At 31.1% G+C, this 18677-nt stretch overlaps 1 protein-coding gene across 1 annotated transcript; it reads left to right on the top strand.

Moving 5' to 3' along the window:
• Positions 1-1010: 1010 nt before the first annotated feature.
• Positions 1011-2689, top strand: LOC18037048 (cytochrome P450 CYP82D47). The gene is made up of 2 exons (XM_006428041.2): positions 1011-1955; positions 2066-2689. The coding sequence occupies exons 1-2, from the start codon at positions 1011-1013 to the stop codon at positions 2687-2689; spliced, it is 1569 nt and encodes a 522-aa protein (XP_006428104.2).
• Positions 2690-18677: the final 15988 nt, after the last annotated feature.

Here is an 18677-nt window from a genome sequence, read left to right as displayed (position 1 = left end):
AACTAAGTTAAACTAAATTTCAGAATATTTCGGTATGGTTTGAAAATTTGATTTGATTTTGGTTCTATTCTTAAGAACCGAACCTTATGGTGCCCACCCCTAGATCCTTGTATATGAATGATAAGATTTGCTTCAAGATTTCTATCCATGATTCCTTCAATTAATAATAGTAATAATAATTTACACTAGAATAATTTTATATCAATTAAATAAAGACTATATTTTTTCATCTCATCGTCAGGAGAAGAAAATGCCAACCAACTCAATGGAGGGGTTATCCTCCATCCCACATAAATATTAAATTTTATTTGAATTAATTATTTTTCTCAATAGTAATCTATCATCATTTGTTTCAATGGTTAACAATAGGGCAAAGTTTGATGGTCATTCAGTCAAAGAATGAGCAAAAGTTATCCTTCATAATTCACATTTCTAACCTAACAGAAGAAAAAAAAAATTTGCAAGACTTTGGTTCCTGAGTCATGAATTTGGATTGGAAAATGAAAAATAAAATGACATGGTCATCGAAATTTTATGTTAGCCATGGATTAAAGTAGTAAACCGTCATTTTCTAAGACTTTAGAAGCATCCCTTGATTTCACAAAGCAACAAACTAATTAGAAAAGTAAAAAGTGTTTGAATTTTGTTATATCTTAGACGAGTCTCTCCCTAGGTATGGGAATTATTTGTAAATGTAAGAATTCAGAGACTCAAATTAATGAAATTGGGAAAAGTAAAATATATTTTGTTTGATTTATAAGCTTGTCCTTAATAGTACAATTACTTTATAAGTATTTTAGTTATATAAAATTTTATTAAAATAAAAGTGTTTAAAGCATTTTAAGGGTATATTGCCAATTTTGTAATTATCTTATAATCATTGACTAGACGAAACTTTTACTGCAGACCTTACGCGATATGCTCTTAAATTATATCTATATATCAGACATTATTTGAAGTAACCTCTTCATTCAGATCAGAGTCTCAGAGCCAGCAAAAAGCAACTAGAAATGGCCATTTTTCTTACACTAGGATCAACTGTTCTTGCAATAATTTCATGCTTTGTAATATTTCTCTTACTTTTACTCTTGATTTCACTAAATGGGCGAACAAAAAAGACACAAGCTCCTCATCAAGCACCAGTGGCTGGGGGAGCATGGCCTGTGATTGGCCATTTACATCTCCTTGGAGGGCAAGAGCCAACTCATAGACTTTTGGGCGACATGGCTGATAAATACGGTCCAATATTCACTATGAAAATGGGCTTGAATCGAGCTTTAGTGGTCAGCAATTGGGAAATTGCCAAAGAATGTTTCACCATCAACGACAAACCCTTTGCAAATCGTCCCAGATCAATGGCCATGGATCTCTTAGGGTACAATTTTTTGGCCATTGCTGCCAGCCCATACGGCAACTACTGGCGAGAGTCTCGCAAGATGGCCACCATTGAGCTTTTATCAAACAATCAACTTCAGAAGCTGAAACATGTACGAGAGTCTGAAGTGAAGGCTTCAATCAAAGGGTTATTCGAGAATTGTAAAAGGAGCAGTTCACATAAGGTTTCAGTGGAGATGAAGCACTGGATTGAGGGGATTGTACTTGATATTATCATGAGAATAATTGCAGGAAAACGTTACACTTCACAAGACAGTTCTGATTTTCAAGAGCATGCGACCGACTTTTTTGACTTGTTTGGTAAGTTTGTGGTGTCTGACGCTTTACCGTTTCTGAGATGGCTGGATATCGGCGGATACGAGAAATTAATGAAGAAGACAGCTAAAGAATTTGACCTCGTTTTGCAAGGATGGTTGGATGAGCATAAGAGCAAAAGAGGTTCTAGCGAGGTTAAGGGAGATGAAGACTTTATGTATGTGATGCTGTCCTTGTTTGATGACAAAACAAAGCAGCTTCCTGGTGGCGATGACACTGACACTGTTATTAAAGCTATATGCCTGGTATTGTCCTGAAAAAAACTTAAGCACAGCTAATGCATAAATTATTGATAACATGTCAATTGGCAAAAAGCTATTTTATATATATAATCGAGCTGACTCCTACTTTGCAGTCTCTAATCTTAGCAGCTTCAGACACTACCGCAGTAACATTGACATGGGCTATCGCCCTACTTCTCAACAACCGCGATGTTCTAGAGAAGGCTCAAAATGAACTAGACGTTCATGTTGGTACAAATAGACAAGTGAATGAATCAGACATGATAAATTTAGCTCATTTGCAGGTCGTCCTCAAGGAGACACTGCGTTTATACCCCGCTGCGCCACTTTTACTACCTCACGAGTCTATCGAAGACTGCACCATCAGTGGTTACCATGTCCCCGCAGGCACACAACTTATTGTTAATGCTTGGAAGATTCAGCGTGATCCAGGAGTTTGGGAGGAGCCTTGTAAATTTCTGCCAGAAAGATTTCTTACAAAATACAAGGACGTTGATCTGAAGGGACAGAATTTTGAATTTATACCATTTGGAAGTGGTAGAAGAATGTGTCCTGGAATTTCGTTTGCCTTTCAAGTTATGCCACTAATACTTGCTTCATTACTACATGGGTTTGATTTTGCAACACCATCAGATGCAGCAGTTGACATGGAAGAGGCAAAATCCTTGACCTATGCTAAAGCGACTCCACTTGAAGTGCTTCTTACTCCACGCCTTTCTGCTTCTTTATATGATTAATTTGGCTTTTGCAATACGAATGTATGTTTTTGTATCTCCAGTAAGAAGTGATCAGATGTGATCATGTCTATTACCCTGAGGGTTTAGTATTTTTTTTTTTTTCCCCAGAATGTAAGTTGCTGTGATATCAATAAGAAGCGATTAGATGTGTGTTTATTTATATGTTTATATAACATTATGCTAAGTAATAATTCATAGTTAAGGTTTCCATCTTTATGGGAAAAAGTTTTACATTTATCTTATTAAAGCGCGGGGCCAGATTTTTTTAAAAAAAAAAAAGATGTAGGGCAGGACATGCTATCCTAACTCATGTTGTTTGCACCAAACATAAAATTAGATTAATGTTTGTAAAAACAATCAAATGCACCCTCAAGGTAATTAATTAAACTAAAAGTTTATCAATGCAATTATTCATAGTTAATTAGTTTCTCTTTAATTTTTTTACTGTGAAAAAAATTTCAGCTTACCAGCCCTCTTCGTAAATTGACGTGCTTCAATTTATTAATTTGGTGAAGTGAACTTGAGCGATGCAGATCAGGTAATTAATTAAACTAAAACAAGTCCTTGTGTAACATGCAGATCAGCTCACTAGCCCTCAAGATGTAAGCTAGCGGACTGCACATTCGCTCGAGAAACATAATTCAGAGGCATCAGTATCCAGGCTTGTGGGCTGTGGCTATATAGTCAATGAAATTTCTTTTATTGGTTATAGCTAATTTCGGCTGCAGGAAAGATTAAGCAGTAGGAAAGTTCATGTCCAGTAATTTTTGTTGGAAAATTAACACATATAACACTAAAAAAACACACTATTTTGTTTCTTCAATAACACTCTTCACCAACTACAACTCTTATTTTTCACTCTCTACAACTTACAGATTTTGTTACTTCACTTGATGCTTAAACCAAAGCGGAGGGGGGTATTTATACATGAAACAAGCTAATCACAACCATTCAAATAAGAAATTACAAAAAATTAATAATCATTCATCTTCACCTACCAAACCCACCACACCTAACACAAATAATTCAAACCTCACCAACCATACCTACTCATGGAACCTTGCATGAGTTGGGTTGAATTTATTCATCTTGGATCAAGTTTATGATCCAACAACTTAAATTTGCTATAACTTGCTTATGAACAGCAAGCAGAGCATAAATCACAAAATGCTTTATAAAAGATAACGACTTGAATGTAGAGCTGGCAAAACGGGTCATCGGGTCGTGTTCGTGTCGTGTCAAATTTAGGTCGACCCAAACCCGACCCATTTAATAATCGTGTCAAAATATTGAGACCCAAAGCCGACAAGGAAAAATAATCGGGTTATCCAATAACCCGCTTAATATCTATATATTAAACAAAAGTTACATTAAATATTTACACTTTGTCATACATATGTATGCATATACATACATACATCCATACATACATACATAATTTATCAATATTATAAAATATACATATCTACTAAAATATTACACACACTATTAAGGTTTTAATTATATATATGTAAATAATATTATATATCAATATTATAAAATATGCATGTCTACCAATATTTTATACATTTACACTATTAAAGCTCTAAATGTATTTAAAATTTTATAAATAAAATATTGTGTCTATATTCTTCCTTTTAAAGAAAAAAAAATCATCTCTAATATTTGAGTTTTAATGACAAGAATCTGTAAATTATTTTAAAATAGAAAATATAATCGGGTCATTGATCGAGTAAATGGGTCAAGAATTTTAACCCTAACTCAACACAGAAAAAAATTGTGTTGACCCGGACCCGACCCATTTAATAATCGTGTTAAATTCGACGACCCATACCCATTTATTGGTGTCGTGTTCGTGTCGGGTAATCGGGTCATGTCAAATTTTGCCAGCTCTACTTGAATGAATGAAAATACAAGCTTAGGTTCATTTATATATAGAGAGGAAAAAGAAGAAACAGTTGGCCTAAGGGCTAAGATTTGGAAATGAACAAATAACAACCTGTGAATATGACAAATATCAGCCAATCATTTTCAGCTTCTAGAAACGTAATTCTTGCATGCTCATTTGCTGAGATTCTTCAGTAAATCCATTTTGCCAGCTCAGTAAATTTTCTACATTTTCTGATTGCAAATGAGTGTAGCTGAGGTGGCATGCCAGCTTGTCATCAGAGTCATTTGTTGAATTTTCACAGCTGCTACTTTCAACACCCTTACTCAAACACAAGGTCTTGCAAAGACATTGAGTTTGCTTCTGAAGTAGTCAAATTTATAGTATGGCAGAGGCTTAGTTAGAACATCTGCAGTTTGATCCTTGCTAGCAACAAAACTTATTTCTATTTCACCTTTCATAACTTTGTCTCTGATGAAGTGAAGATCAATCTCAAAATGTTTAGTTCTCGAATGGTATATAGGATTGGTAGTTATGGCTGCTGCACTGGTACTGTCACTTAGAATCACTGGAGTTCCTTGAACTTTTAACTCAAGCTCATTAAGCAATGAACTGATCCATGTAATTTCAACACTGCATAGAGCCATAGCTCTGTATTCAGACTCTGCAATAAATCTAGCAACCACACCTTGTTTTCTTGAACTCCAAGCCAGCAAGTTATTACCCAAATATACACAATAGCCATTAATTGACCTTCTATCACCTGGATTACTAGCCCAATCTGCATCAGTATAGGCAGTGAGATCAAAATATTCTGACTTTTTTTATCCTTAGGCACATGTTCATTGTATTCTTAAGATATCTCAGTACCCTTTTACATGTTATCCAATGTGACTGTCTAGGATCTGACATAAACTGACTAAGCTTGTCACAGAGAAGGCAAGCTTAGGTCTTGTAAGCACTGCATATTGTAGGCTTCCTATGACACTTCTATAAAGTGTATGGTCATGAAACTTGGCTCCCTCATTTCTTTTTAGCTTTTCTGAAGTGCTGAAAGGAGTTTCTATGCCTTTGCAATCAGTCATTTATGCCTTTATCAACAGATCTTGAACATATTTGGTTTGAGAGAGCAGGATGGTATCTTGATTTTTGGTAACTTGTATCCCGAGCAAGAAATTTAAATTACCCAAATCCTTTAAGGCAAAGGTTTTGCTCAGCTTTACAATCACTTTTTCGACATCCTTGTTGCTGTTTCCAATGATTATTATGTCATCAACATAGATGAGCATAATAATTATATCTGATTTTGTTCTTCTGAAAAATAATGATGTGTCACACTTAAAATTTTTAAAATCCCAAGAGTATAAAGCACTCTTTAGCTTGTCAAACCAAACTCTAGGAGCTTGTCTTAGTCTATACAATGCTTTGTTCAGCTTGCATATGTAGTTTGACTTGCTTTTGTTTTTAAATCCTTCATGTTGTGGCATGTACACTTCCTCAGTCAAGTCTCCATTTAGAAATGCATTGTTTATGTCCACTTGCCTCAGCATCCAGTTGTTATTCACTGCCAAAGTCAGAACAATTCTAATTGTTGCAACCTTAACTACAGGGCTAAATGTCTCCTTGAAGTCAACACCTAGTGTTTGCAAGAATCCTTTAACAACAAGTCTGGCCTTGTACTTGTTAATGGTACCATCAAGATTCTCTTTTATTCACCCACTTGTTTCCAACCAACTTATAATTTTGACTATTAGGTATCAAAGTCCATGTTCTGTTTTTCATCAGGGCATTGTACTCATCTACCATTGCCTCTTTCCATTTCGGTTCCTTTAAGGCTTCACAGGTATTTTTGGGAAGAAAGGACTGGATTTGGGTAGATATTTGGTATAGTTTTGGTTTGAAAATTCCTTCTTTAGATCTTGTTATCATAGGATGTGATGGCCATGTTTTTTGTTTACCAAGGTTTTAAGTGTTTAGTTCTGTGGCTGGGAGTGAATTTGGACTGTCTTCTGGAATATGTAATAAGGTTGGTGAGGTGAGTGGTTACCTGATAATGTGTCAATCTCCAAGGTCTGTTGTGCTTCATCTTGGACAAGATTTTAGGGAAGTTTCATATTTCTAGCAATGTCTTGAGAATGACTGTATGCAGCTGCTAGTTGTGTGAAATTGTCAAGACTGATCACAGGGAAGGACACAACTTAAAACTTTTCAGAGAGAGTAGTAAAATCACTTTCATTCATGGACTCATTTTTGTTGAAATTTGGATAATTTGATAAAGGAAGGGAGTTTTCATTGAACCTCACACTAGCTGCTGAAATGTAAATCCTGCCAGACTGACTCATGCATACATATCCTTTGTGAGCAATACTTACTCCTAACAAGACACACTTGGAGGTGTGAAAATCAAATTTGTGCTTGTTATAGGGTCTTAGGTAAGGAAAACACTCACGGCTAAACACTTTAATTTGAGAGTAATCTGGTTTAGAAGAGTATAGCAATTCAAAGGGTGTTTTGCTCCCAACTACAGGTGATACCAGTCTGTTAATGGTGTATACAACATATGTGAAGGCTTCTTTCCAATATTTCAATGGCATTTTGGCTTGGGCTAGCAATGTGAGTCTAGTTTCCACAATGTGTCTGTGTTTTCTCTCAACTTTACCGTTTTGTTCATGTAAGTAAGGGTAAGAATGTCTTAGAGCTATTCCCTTGGCTTTGAATTCTCCCTCATTTCTGTTTGCAGTGCTTTAATTTTCAAGTTTAGTTGATTTTCTATTTGCCTTTTGAATGCAATGAATGTGTCAAGGGCCTGAGATTTTGTTGTTATAGGATAGAACCATGTGTATATGGTTCTGTCATCAACAAAAGATAAATAATATCAATATCCTTTTGTTGAGGGGATTGGTGCTGGTCCCCATAGGTCTGTATAGATCAATTCTAAAGCTATTTTGGTTTTGGTCTCAGTGTTCTTGAATTGTTGTTTTGATTGCTTTCCATATTGGCATGCACAACAAAATGAAGGGATGATATTTTTATTTATCCTTAACTGATTACAAGACAGCAAAGTATTTTTCAAAGCAAATACATTGGGATGCCCTAGTCTAAGATGCCAAAGATCAATCTCCTTTGTAGCTTTTGAAACACTGCCGTTTGATTCATTAGTTACACTAGACTTAACATCGACAGACTCATTACTATTAGAATTAAAGGATAACATAGACATCGGATCACTAATGGACCTTATTGTGAAGTGTTTTTGTAGATCAAAAGTAGGTAAAACAGAACAACCAATATGAAATATCACAAGTTTCTCACCATTGCCAACAACAAGTTGGTCATTACCTTGATATTCAAAATTGATGTTGATATTTCCAAGTGCGTTTGTGACATAGTTAGTGGCACCATTGTCCAGATGCCATGCTCCACTATTTTGCCCATCAGTTGAAGCTTCATAGGCACCTCTTGTTTCTCTTCTTCTGTTTGGCTGGGGTATAAAATTCTTCTTGAATCTGTGCCAACACTCAGCAGTTGTATGCACCATCTTCAAGCAAATTTGACATGGCCCTTTGGATTCTGAACCATTATCATTTGCCATTGCTTTGCCTTTTCCCTTGTCTTGAGGATTTTGATTTCCTTGATTGTTTCCAATTCCACTACCAGAGTTTCTAAAGACTATTCCAGGTTGATATTGATTTCCAGTTCTGTCATTGTTACCCCAGTTTCTCCTCTCATTTCTTATTTGAGTGTAGTTTGCCTCAACAGCCCCTGAGCTTAAATTTTGTTCAGTTCTGTTTTCTTGACTGAGCAGCATGCCATACACTTCTGAAAGTGAGAGGCTCTCTAGTATAGAGTTTATGTTGGTAACTATTGAGTCGTATTTAGGTCCTAGTCTAGCCAACACACACATGACAAAGTCATCATCACTCATATTGTTACCTACTACTCTAAGCTGATTTAACATAGACTTCATTCTAGAATAGTAGTCATGAATAGTGACTGAACCCTTTTTGGTTGTCTGGATTTGAGTTCTAAGGTGCAATACCCGGGCTCTAGTTCTAGCACCAAATTGGTTGGTAAGATTTGTCCAAACCTCACATGAGGTAGAACAATCAACCACTGTGCCCAAACCCCCCTCACTCACGGATGACAGTAACCAACTTAGTAAAATGTGGTGTTGCTTTTTCCAAATTTGATGCTCAAGGTTAGGTGTATTTATGGTGGTTTCATTTGGTTCCGGGTTTGTGAAATATCTTGGAGGGCAGACATGGCTACCATCAACAAAACCTTCAAGCTCATTAGCCCTGATGCTGGAAATCACTTGTGATCTCTAGAGCATAAAATTGTTTTGGGTGAGCTTGATAGGAATTGTAAAGACATATGTATTGTTGGTAATATGTTGTGTGGGAGAGTGATTAATTACTGCTGAGTTTGTGACATTGTGCCCTGAGTTTTGATTTTGATTGACGTTATCTTCTTGGTTATTTGGATTCATTTGTGACTGATTCGTGTTTGTGTGTGTGTTGCTGCTGCTACTTGCCATAGCTCAAAGCGGCTCTGATACCAACTTAAATTTGCTATAAATTGCTTATGAACAGCAAGCAAAGCATAATCACAAAATGCTTTATAAAAGATAACGACTGGAATGAATGAAAATACAAGCTTAGGTTCATTTATATACAGAGAGGAAAAAGAAGAAACAATTGGCCTAAGGGGTAAGATTTGGAAATGAACAACTAACAACCCTGTGAATATGACAAATATCAGCCAATCATTTTCAGCTTCTAGAAATGTAATTCTTGCATGCTCATTTGCTGAGATTCTTCAATAAATCCATTTTGCCAGCTCGGTAAATCTTCTACATTTTATGATTGTAAATGAATGTAGCTGAGGTGGCATGCCAGCTTGTCATCAGAGTCAGCTGTTGAATTTTCACAGCTGCTACTTTCAACACAACAATTTTAAGGTTTCAGCAGGTTCAGGCTTTCAGTTCAATTTATAAATTCGGTATAGTTCTTTTAGTATACACGAGTTAATTACCATATCGTGCTAGGATATTAATTGGTAAGTCCAAAATCAATTGCAATTAACAGAATCTTTATAACAACAGCAGAGTATTTTGGAAATTTGAGAAAGTTTCTGATGTACTTGCTGCGAGCAATCATATAAGGCGAATTCTGGAAAAATATAAAGGGATTTTCAAGTTTTGTTAGCTTTCCCAAATATTTATCGCACAATTCATAGTCCAATCACATCCATAATATTGATGCCTTTTTGATAATCCTATACATTCTGAAGTGGTAAAATTTGGGCAAATTTATTTATGGATGTGATTCAGTTCCACATAATTTTTGTTTTTGTGGACTTGGAGCGTAATTAAAGACAATCGATAAAAATTTCTCCTGCTACGAATTGTGCATCAGTAATACTAGCAAACATTATGTAAACTTGGGGTAAAAGCTTGTTTAGTCCCTATATTATGAGGTTAGTGTCCATTTAGTCTCTGTATTTTTAAAAACACCTCAAAACGTCCCTGCTACTAAATATTGACACTTATGCCATTATTTTTTTTATTTTTAACTTGCTTTTACAATATTACATTTTTACAATAATGTTTCTTTTTGGATATTAATAAAAAATTAAATTATCAAATTAAACTCAAAAATAAAATAAAAACAAAAAAGGTATATATTAATTTTTGTGGAAGCTCACGTATGTCTAAAAAATTAATATCGTAAAAAATTACATTATCAATTCTTTTAGAAAAATTAATATTTTAACTCAAGAGTGTGTTCTACAAAAATTAATATATATATTTTTATTTTATTTTATTTTTTGGTGTTAAAGTGGTAATTTATTTTTTTCTTTTTAATAATGTCTAAAAAAATTATTATAATAGGGTTTTTTTTTTAATAATGTCTAAAAAATTATTATAATAGGGCAATATTATAAAAATAAGTTAAAAGGAACAAAAGATAATGGCAAAAGTGTCAATAATTTAATGGTAGGAATGGTTTGAGGTATTTTTAAAAATATAGGGACTAAACGGACACTAACTTCAAAATATAGGGACTAAACGAGCTGTAAACTTGCCCCCCCGAAAAAAAAAATCCCATCAAGTAATCAACCTCTTGAACAGAAAAGCCTGAGATTTCAAAAACTGAACATAGAAACTTGACATTTTCTTATATGCACGATCAAGATCATTATGTACACTGACAAAAAACCAGAGAAAACTCATGCATGATTGGGTTTCATCTACAAACACAATTAACCAACAAGTAATTTTTAAAAAAATTAATTTCTTCAAGCGGAAAAGAAACCGTCAAAAGCAGTAACTGTAATCTGGCTCTTAGGCTTCAATACCCACTTGACAAATTTTCTGATCTCTTTACTTTTTAACAATTGAGATGCTCTGAAGAAGGCTCATGATGAACTAGACATTCATGTTGGTGCAAATAGGCAAGTGAATGAATCTGACATTAAAAATTTAGTTTACTTGCGGGCTATCCTCAAGGAAACAATGCGTTTATATCCGGTTGTGCCACTTTAACTACCTCACCAGTCGATGGAAGACTGCACTGGCAGTGGTTACCATGTCCGTGCAGGCACGCAACATTTTGTTAATGCTTTGAAGGTTCATCATGACCCAAAAGTTTGGCAGGAGCCTTGAAAATTTCTGCCAGAAAGATTTCTTACAACACACAAGGATATTGACTTAAGGGGACAAAATTTTGAATTGATGCCATTTGGCAGTGGTAGAAGAATATGTCCTGGAATTTCATTTGCCTTTCAAGTTATGCCACTAACCCTTGCTTCTTTACTACGCGGGTTTGATTTTGCAACCCCATTAGATGAACTAGTTGACATGGAAGAGGCAAAATCCTTAATCATCACTAGAGCTACTCCATTTAAAGCGCTTCTTACTCCTCACCTTTCTGCTTCTTTATATGATTAAATTGGCTTTTGTAATACTACAATGTAAGCTGTTCTCCATAATGTAGGTTGTTGTCCTATCAACAAGAAGTGATTAGATATGCGTTTAACTATTTTGAGGTAAAATAATTTCAAATTTTTTTAGACTAAACATAACGTTATGCTAAGTTATAATTCCATGTTAAGTTCTCCATCTTTATGGGAAAACTTTTATCTTTATCTTATTAAAGTGCAGATCCTTTATTAAAAATAAAGTGTGGGCTAGGATTATATGCTAAATCATTTTGTTTGCACCAAACAAGAAGTTAGATTAAAGTTTGTAAAAATAATTCAATCCCAAGCCTTTTATCACTCAACCAAATGCACCCTCAAGGTAAAATATTGTATAAATATACCTAATCATCATTAATAAGTGTCTCATTAATTTTTTGCACGCGTAAATTTCAACCTGCGGCTCTTTCATAAATTGACATACTTCAATTTATGAGTTGAAGTGAACTTGAGCATTGCAGATCGGGTAATTAATAATTAAAATAAAACAAGTACATATGTAGTAACGCAAAGTACCTGTGGTAATTTATAGCTTCTGAACTACATGTTACTTGCGAAACAATTGATTATAGAAACGTATAAGCATATCATTGTCTTCCATTCAGGAATGGATTGAAATGCATTTACCTAGTTTCAGAAAGTGGTATATCACCATGGCTTGTTATGCTAGCAGACTGCACATTTGTTCAAGAGAAACATAATTCAGAGGCTTCACTGTCCAGGCTTGTGGTTATATATCACATGAATATTCATTTGATTGGTCATGGCTAGTTTCAGCTACAGTCATGTTTTCTTCGATATTCATCTTCTGGGTTTCTTTTAATTCAATGAAAGGCGGCACACGACGGAGACAAAACAGTCTATATCAACATCATTTGATCAGGATCCTTCAGCAGATGAAAGATTGAGCGTTGTGTGTGTGTGTGTGTGTATATTCCAGTAATTTTAAGATTTTAGTAGGTTCATGCTACCAGTTCCATTTATAAATTCTATACAATTCTTTTAGCATGCATATCAGTTATAACATAAATAGAAGGATTGGCGAGTTCAATTGGAGTTAACAGAATCATTTATAACAATAGTAGGGGAATCTGTAGGGTTCTTGAGATGAGATTTTTAACTCTCAATGAAGGGGTGGACCTAGGACTTCTAATGAGTTTGGGCTAATTTATAAATTTATGATAAATATTTGTTGAATATCGGTACATATAAAGGAGTAAAAGAACACATATATCAAAACACGTAATATCAAAACTCTTAGAGAAACACATATATTTAACAAATAAGCTTATGATATAAATTATTAAAATTAAACCATAAAATAATTATTATGAAATTATTTTTTTATTGATAGAGAATGTCATATATTTGAATTATTTAATATAATTAGAAGAAAAAAAGTAAATATGACTGTGAAGTTAAAAGTCATGAAAGTTATAGTTGAAAATGTTGTTAATTGTTATTGTGTTCCATTTTGCAATTAGACCAAACCATATATTCATATATATGGTGATGTTCCATTTTCTAATACTAGTGACAATGTTATAACATAGTTACTATATTCCATTTTGCAAGTTTCTAATACTAGTGACGATGTTATAATATATATTGATATATGTTTCTTTCAATTAGATCAAATCATAATATTTTTTATAATAAGTTAAAGCAATAATAAAATTTTTACCTCCTAATGATTTCAATTAGTTCAAGAAATATAAAATTAAATCATTTTATAAAACAAATCTCTAACTCCTATTGAAAGAAAAAATATAGTTGAATGAGGGACAAAATTAAAAATAAAATATAAACTCTATTATTTTATGAAATACTTAGTTTTCAATTAATGTTTTCTAAATGTCCCCTTATTTGTCCTTTAATGTAGATTGAATCATTAGTTGGTCAGAATTTAAAATCTTGACAACTTTTAATTTTGGCTCTAATATAAGCTTACAAATGTAGGCATGTAGCTTGCTGTTAGATTTGGTTATGCGCTGATAAATTTTTTAACAAGTGAAAAAGAGAAAAGAGAGAGAAATTACCTTAATTTGATAAGGAAATTAGCAAATAAGAGGAAGATAAGATAATTTACGGTAACAAATAAATGATAAATTCTGATTTTTTAGAGAAAAAAAAGAGTAAAATATGTACTAATGGAGCGTTTACATTTTGGATTGGAGTGGTAATCCTATGATTGAGAGTGTGGAGTGGGAGTGGGAGTGGGAGTGGGAGTGGGAGTAGATTGTTTACTTACAGTGGAATGGAAGTATGGAATGGAGATTAGAATCCAATTTATGTATTTACTTTATCTTGGATTTGGAGTAAATAATTTCAAATTACAATTTTACCGTTATTTAAAAAATTATAGCTTTTAATTACAAAGTTAATAAAAAATATATTTGATAAATAAAATTTTATTATATTATATTTGTAAATTTATAATAATTATTAATATTCTTAATTATGTACATCACAATTTTTTATTAATTTTAATTTTAATTATGTAAATTAAAAATTATTGATAAGGGTAATATAAATGAAATATTTTTACTATTAACATAGTACGAAATTAATATTTTCTTAGAATAAACTATTTATTATTATTAATTATTAATATTAAATAAATATATAACTATTATTTTTAAATAAATATAATAATATAATATTTTCAAATAAAGATAGTATATAGTAATATTATTAATTCTCTATTAATATAATAATATTATTTTTAAGTAATTTTCACTTAGAATCAAACTAAATTATTATTTAGTTAAATATAATATTATTATTTAAAAAATATAATATTATTTATTTTATTTTATTAATATAATTATAGTAAATTTAATAAAAGGAGGGTAAATATGAAATGAAACATTATTTTATTTTATTTTATATAATTATTTTAAATTTATTAAATATAATTATATTAAATTTATTATTATATAAAATAATAATATAATATTATTTAGTACAAAATTAATATTTTCTTATAATAAACTATTTATTATTATTAATTATTAATATTAAATAAATATAATATTATTATTTATTTTATTTTATTAAATATAAATTATTAAATTTAATAAAAGGAGGGTAGAAAAGGAAGAGGTGGGAGTGTCATGAGAGTCCCACTCCCACTGCCCACTCCAAAAATAGGTGGAGCCCACGAAGTGGGATTCTAAATTCTCTCTTAAAATGTTAAAGTAAATATTGGAGTGGAAGAAATTCACATTTCTCACTCTCACTTCAAAAAGTAAACACAACGAAAGAGTAGATAACCTTTGTGTTTTAAAAATTTCAAAAACTTAGAAAGGGCATTTCAGGTAATTAATAATAAATGGATTATTAAATAAGGGTTGAGAGCTACAATATATGTAAATCCACACTTTATGAAGAAATAATTTATAAAAAATCACATTATTTTTCAAAATTTAAAATAAAGAGAAAGTTTAGCAATTAATTAATTTTATCCAATTCTTTACATAAGTCTGTTGACCATAGTTGATCACTAATGTTGTTTAAACATAATTTAATTTGAGTATATTTTATCCGATAACAAAAAAAAAAATCAAATTGTCCAAAATATATACTTCTGTGACATAAGTTGAAAAAATTAAAATTTGGAATGTATGCTGTATCTTTTTCCCAAATTTTGTATTGATAATCCCAGATTAGGGCATGGATTGAAAACTCCCCAATTTTGAGTTACAAATCCCCAATTCGATGTGGGCATTAACTACAAATCCCCAATTTAAATAAACTCTTATTTAAATAAGAGTGAGTTTGATTGAATTTCGGCTTATAAATTAAAACAATGCAGTTTGGGAATGATGTGCTTCCAAGAGGCTCTCTTTTGTCTCAAAGAGACGGCCACCTTAATTTTATACTTATTCGATGCAACCAAAAAATAAGGCCACTTTAATTTATTCAGTTTGAATAAAATCAATTCCACCAACCGAGATCCCATTCACTGTCGTCAACATTAATTGAATTGAACAAGCTAATTCAAAGATATGCACGCGTTTTATTTCTGTTAAGGGGAAAATGTCAATAAATCTATGGGCTATCTGAGTAATCGATTTCAGTTGCCGAAACCAGTACGAGTCTATTCACTATGGTTTGAGGTGTTGTAGCTTAAAAAAATTTGTATTTATGAAAAAAATTAATAATAAATAATAAATATAAATTTTAAATAATAATTTTGACAAAATTATTAAAGATATAATATATTTTCTATTATATAAGTGAAAAATCATATCAACATAATTTCTAAAGTACAGTAGGTAGTGTTTACCAAATACTTTAATGTTGTATCTTTTAAGGTACAGTTGCCTAATCTTAATCTCAAACGTACCATATATCTTACTACATTAAATAAAAAAAAATACTAGTCTGATTTTAATACTAATTTGCAAAGCCCCCTCTATTGGCGGTTCAAATTTTGTCGACTAGAATTGTTCTTACATGTTATCCACCTCAGGCATTCAAACAATTCACATTCTCAATTAATCAATTAACTAAATAAATTGACTTGTATAAATCAAAAATGCTAAAATTGTAAATGTAAGCCTTACTAGCCATTTCACTTGAATAAATTGGAAAGGACTTCTGAATTGATCAATTAATCAAAAAGACAGCGTAAATGTTTAAACGAGGAGTAGCGTGTGACACGTAAGCCTTAATTAATCAAGTAATTAATTGATAAAAAAAAGTTAACAATAGATGTATGTGGCACACACATGAGCCTTGAAGGAGCCAAGACCATATTTTATTCACACAACTTGATTAATTCTCTTCCATGCTAAGTTCAAAGCCAAAATTAATTAATACAACTTTGGACCATCGATCTCTTCTTTGAAGCAAGAATTTTAATTGGATTAAGAAACGACACTAATATTAATTGAACGATTTTGATGATGAAAACAATGAGTTCATCTAAGATTGAGACTTTTAATTAATTTGAAGCTATTAATTTTTGGAGTTGGACTATTGGCACTCTCTAAAAATCGTTTAAATCTTTTTTTTTAATTATCTTATTAAAATATTTTAAATAATATAAATTTCTTATGACTCCTCTTAATTAAAATTCATTCTTATATAACCCCACTCTTACAATTTTTTTTAGTATTGTTCAAGCGTCTTATGATGTCAACAGCCTTTTTCTTTCCTTATCTATTTTTTCAATTCTTAGTAATACAAAATATATTCTTCTTACTGACTTACTCCATGTTAACACAAACTCTTGTTACCGCTTATTTTCTCCTCAATTAAGTCCATTCATAAGTGGTAAAAGAGTTTCCATTATAAATGCTTTCAACTTCAAAGATTTGAAAATTTTATTATAATAACTTCTATTTTCAACACAAAAGCAATTCAACCTAATGTTGAGTTCTTCATCGTGCTTCCATTGGTGAATGCACATGTGCTCTATGCCATGCTACACCCTAGAGAAAGAATGAAAACAAATTCAATTTTTGTAAGAAAAATTACTGCTACAGTCACAAAATTTGAAAAAATAGTCACAAAGACACCTAAATTTTTAAAAGGAAAACACCAAAAACTTCCTTTTAACTATTATATCATTTGAATTTAGTATTTAGAAAATTGACTTTGAAGTTTTTTAATTAATACAGATTTAATAGAAATAATATAATCAATCTAGTAAACTACCAATATTAAGTTATTTTTAACATTTAAAATAATATTAAATTTTAATTATTATATTTATTTTAATAATATATTTACATTTATTATAGAAATTCTAAATAAATCATTGGGTTTAATATATTTTATAATTAAATAATTAACAATATATCTCCCTATTAATAATATTAAAATTATTTTTTATAATATTCAAAATAATTTTGATTTTAATTTATGTATTTTAATATTATGTTTCTATTTATTATAAAATTTTGGGGTTAATTTTTTTAATTTATAGAGTTAAAGCATATTATGGTCAGAAGCGGATCTTGGTGTCCCTTATTAAAAACTTGGGGGCCTTTGTGACTATTTTTCCAAACTTTAGAGGGTAGGTGTCTTTTTTTCTTTTTTTATATATAAAAAGATAAATTTATTTAATTAAGAATTAAAAAAAAAAGTGCGTGTGATGGTAAGGGATCCAACTCTAATTTTTATTTATCAAGCAACGATAAAGACTATGGCGAAGCTTTTTAACACACTTTAGTGTAATTTATAAAATACTAACTTATAAAATAAAAATCAATCATCTTGTCATAAATTTTAACTTAAAAATAATTCTAAATTTTTAAAGATTTCACAAAAGAAAAAAAAAATCTTCAGTTGATGTTTAAAATATAAATATAAGGGAAAATTATAGCTACACTCTCAAGGTTTAGAGAAACAAACATGAAGAACCTAAACCTTCAATAAGAGACATTAAGACTTCTTCTAACCATAATACCCTTTGGTTCTATTAAATTGACTCCAATGTTTTACAAAAAATAGAAATACAATATTAAAATAGACATAATAATATGTACACTTTATATATTTAATATTAAAAAATACTTTATTATTTTACAATCTACTAGAAAAATTAAATTATTTATATTATATTTGTTATATTTATTAAAAACGTTAAATTTTTTATTTACTATATTCAAAAGATATTATAGTAAAACAAGATCTTTGTGTTCCTTATTGAAAATTTAGAGGTCTTCATGACCATTTCTCTAAACTTTGTGGGTATAGTTATTCTTTCCTCTAAATATAAATTATGAAATGTGGGGGTGTAAAATATATATATATATATATATATATATATATATATATAATCAAAAGAAAATTTTATTTTAGCATTTAATTGAATTTTGATTAAAACAAAGAACTAGTTTATCTTTAGTTATTTAGGTAATTTCGTTTAAAGAGGGGTTTAAGGAGATTTAGAGGAGTGTCAAAAGTAATTAGTTTTTTTTTTCATCGTTTGGAATTTTGATTCTCTTCTAGTTTCGTTTCTCATTATGAGATTTTTCTGGCCATCTAATATAATTTATCTAGATTATAAGTTATTAACAACAAAACACCTTTAATACATACTTTTGAGAACTAAAATGATAAAAGAAGAGAAAGTCAAAGAAAATCAAGACTACCACTTTCAAT

The sequence above is a fragment of the Citrus clementina genome, unplaced genomic scaffold, assembly GCF_000493195.1.
Source record: "Citrus clementina cultivar Clemenules unplaced genomic scaffold, Citrus_clementina_v1.0 scaffold_7, whole genome shotgun sequence".
Classification (NCBI taxonomy): Eukaryota; Viridiplantae; Streptophyta; class Magnoliopsida; order Sapindales; family Rutaceae; genus Citrus; species Citrus x clementina.
Note: the sequence above shows the minus strand (reverse complement) of the source record. Positions and strands in the feature narration are given on the sequence as shown.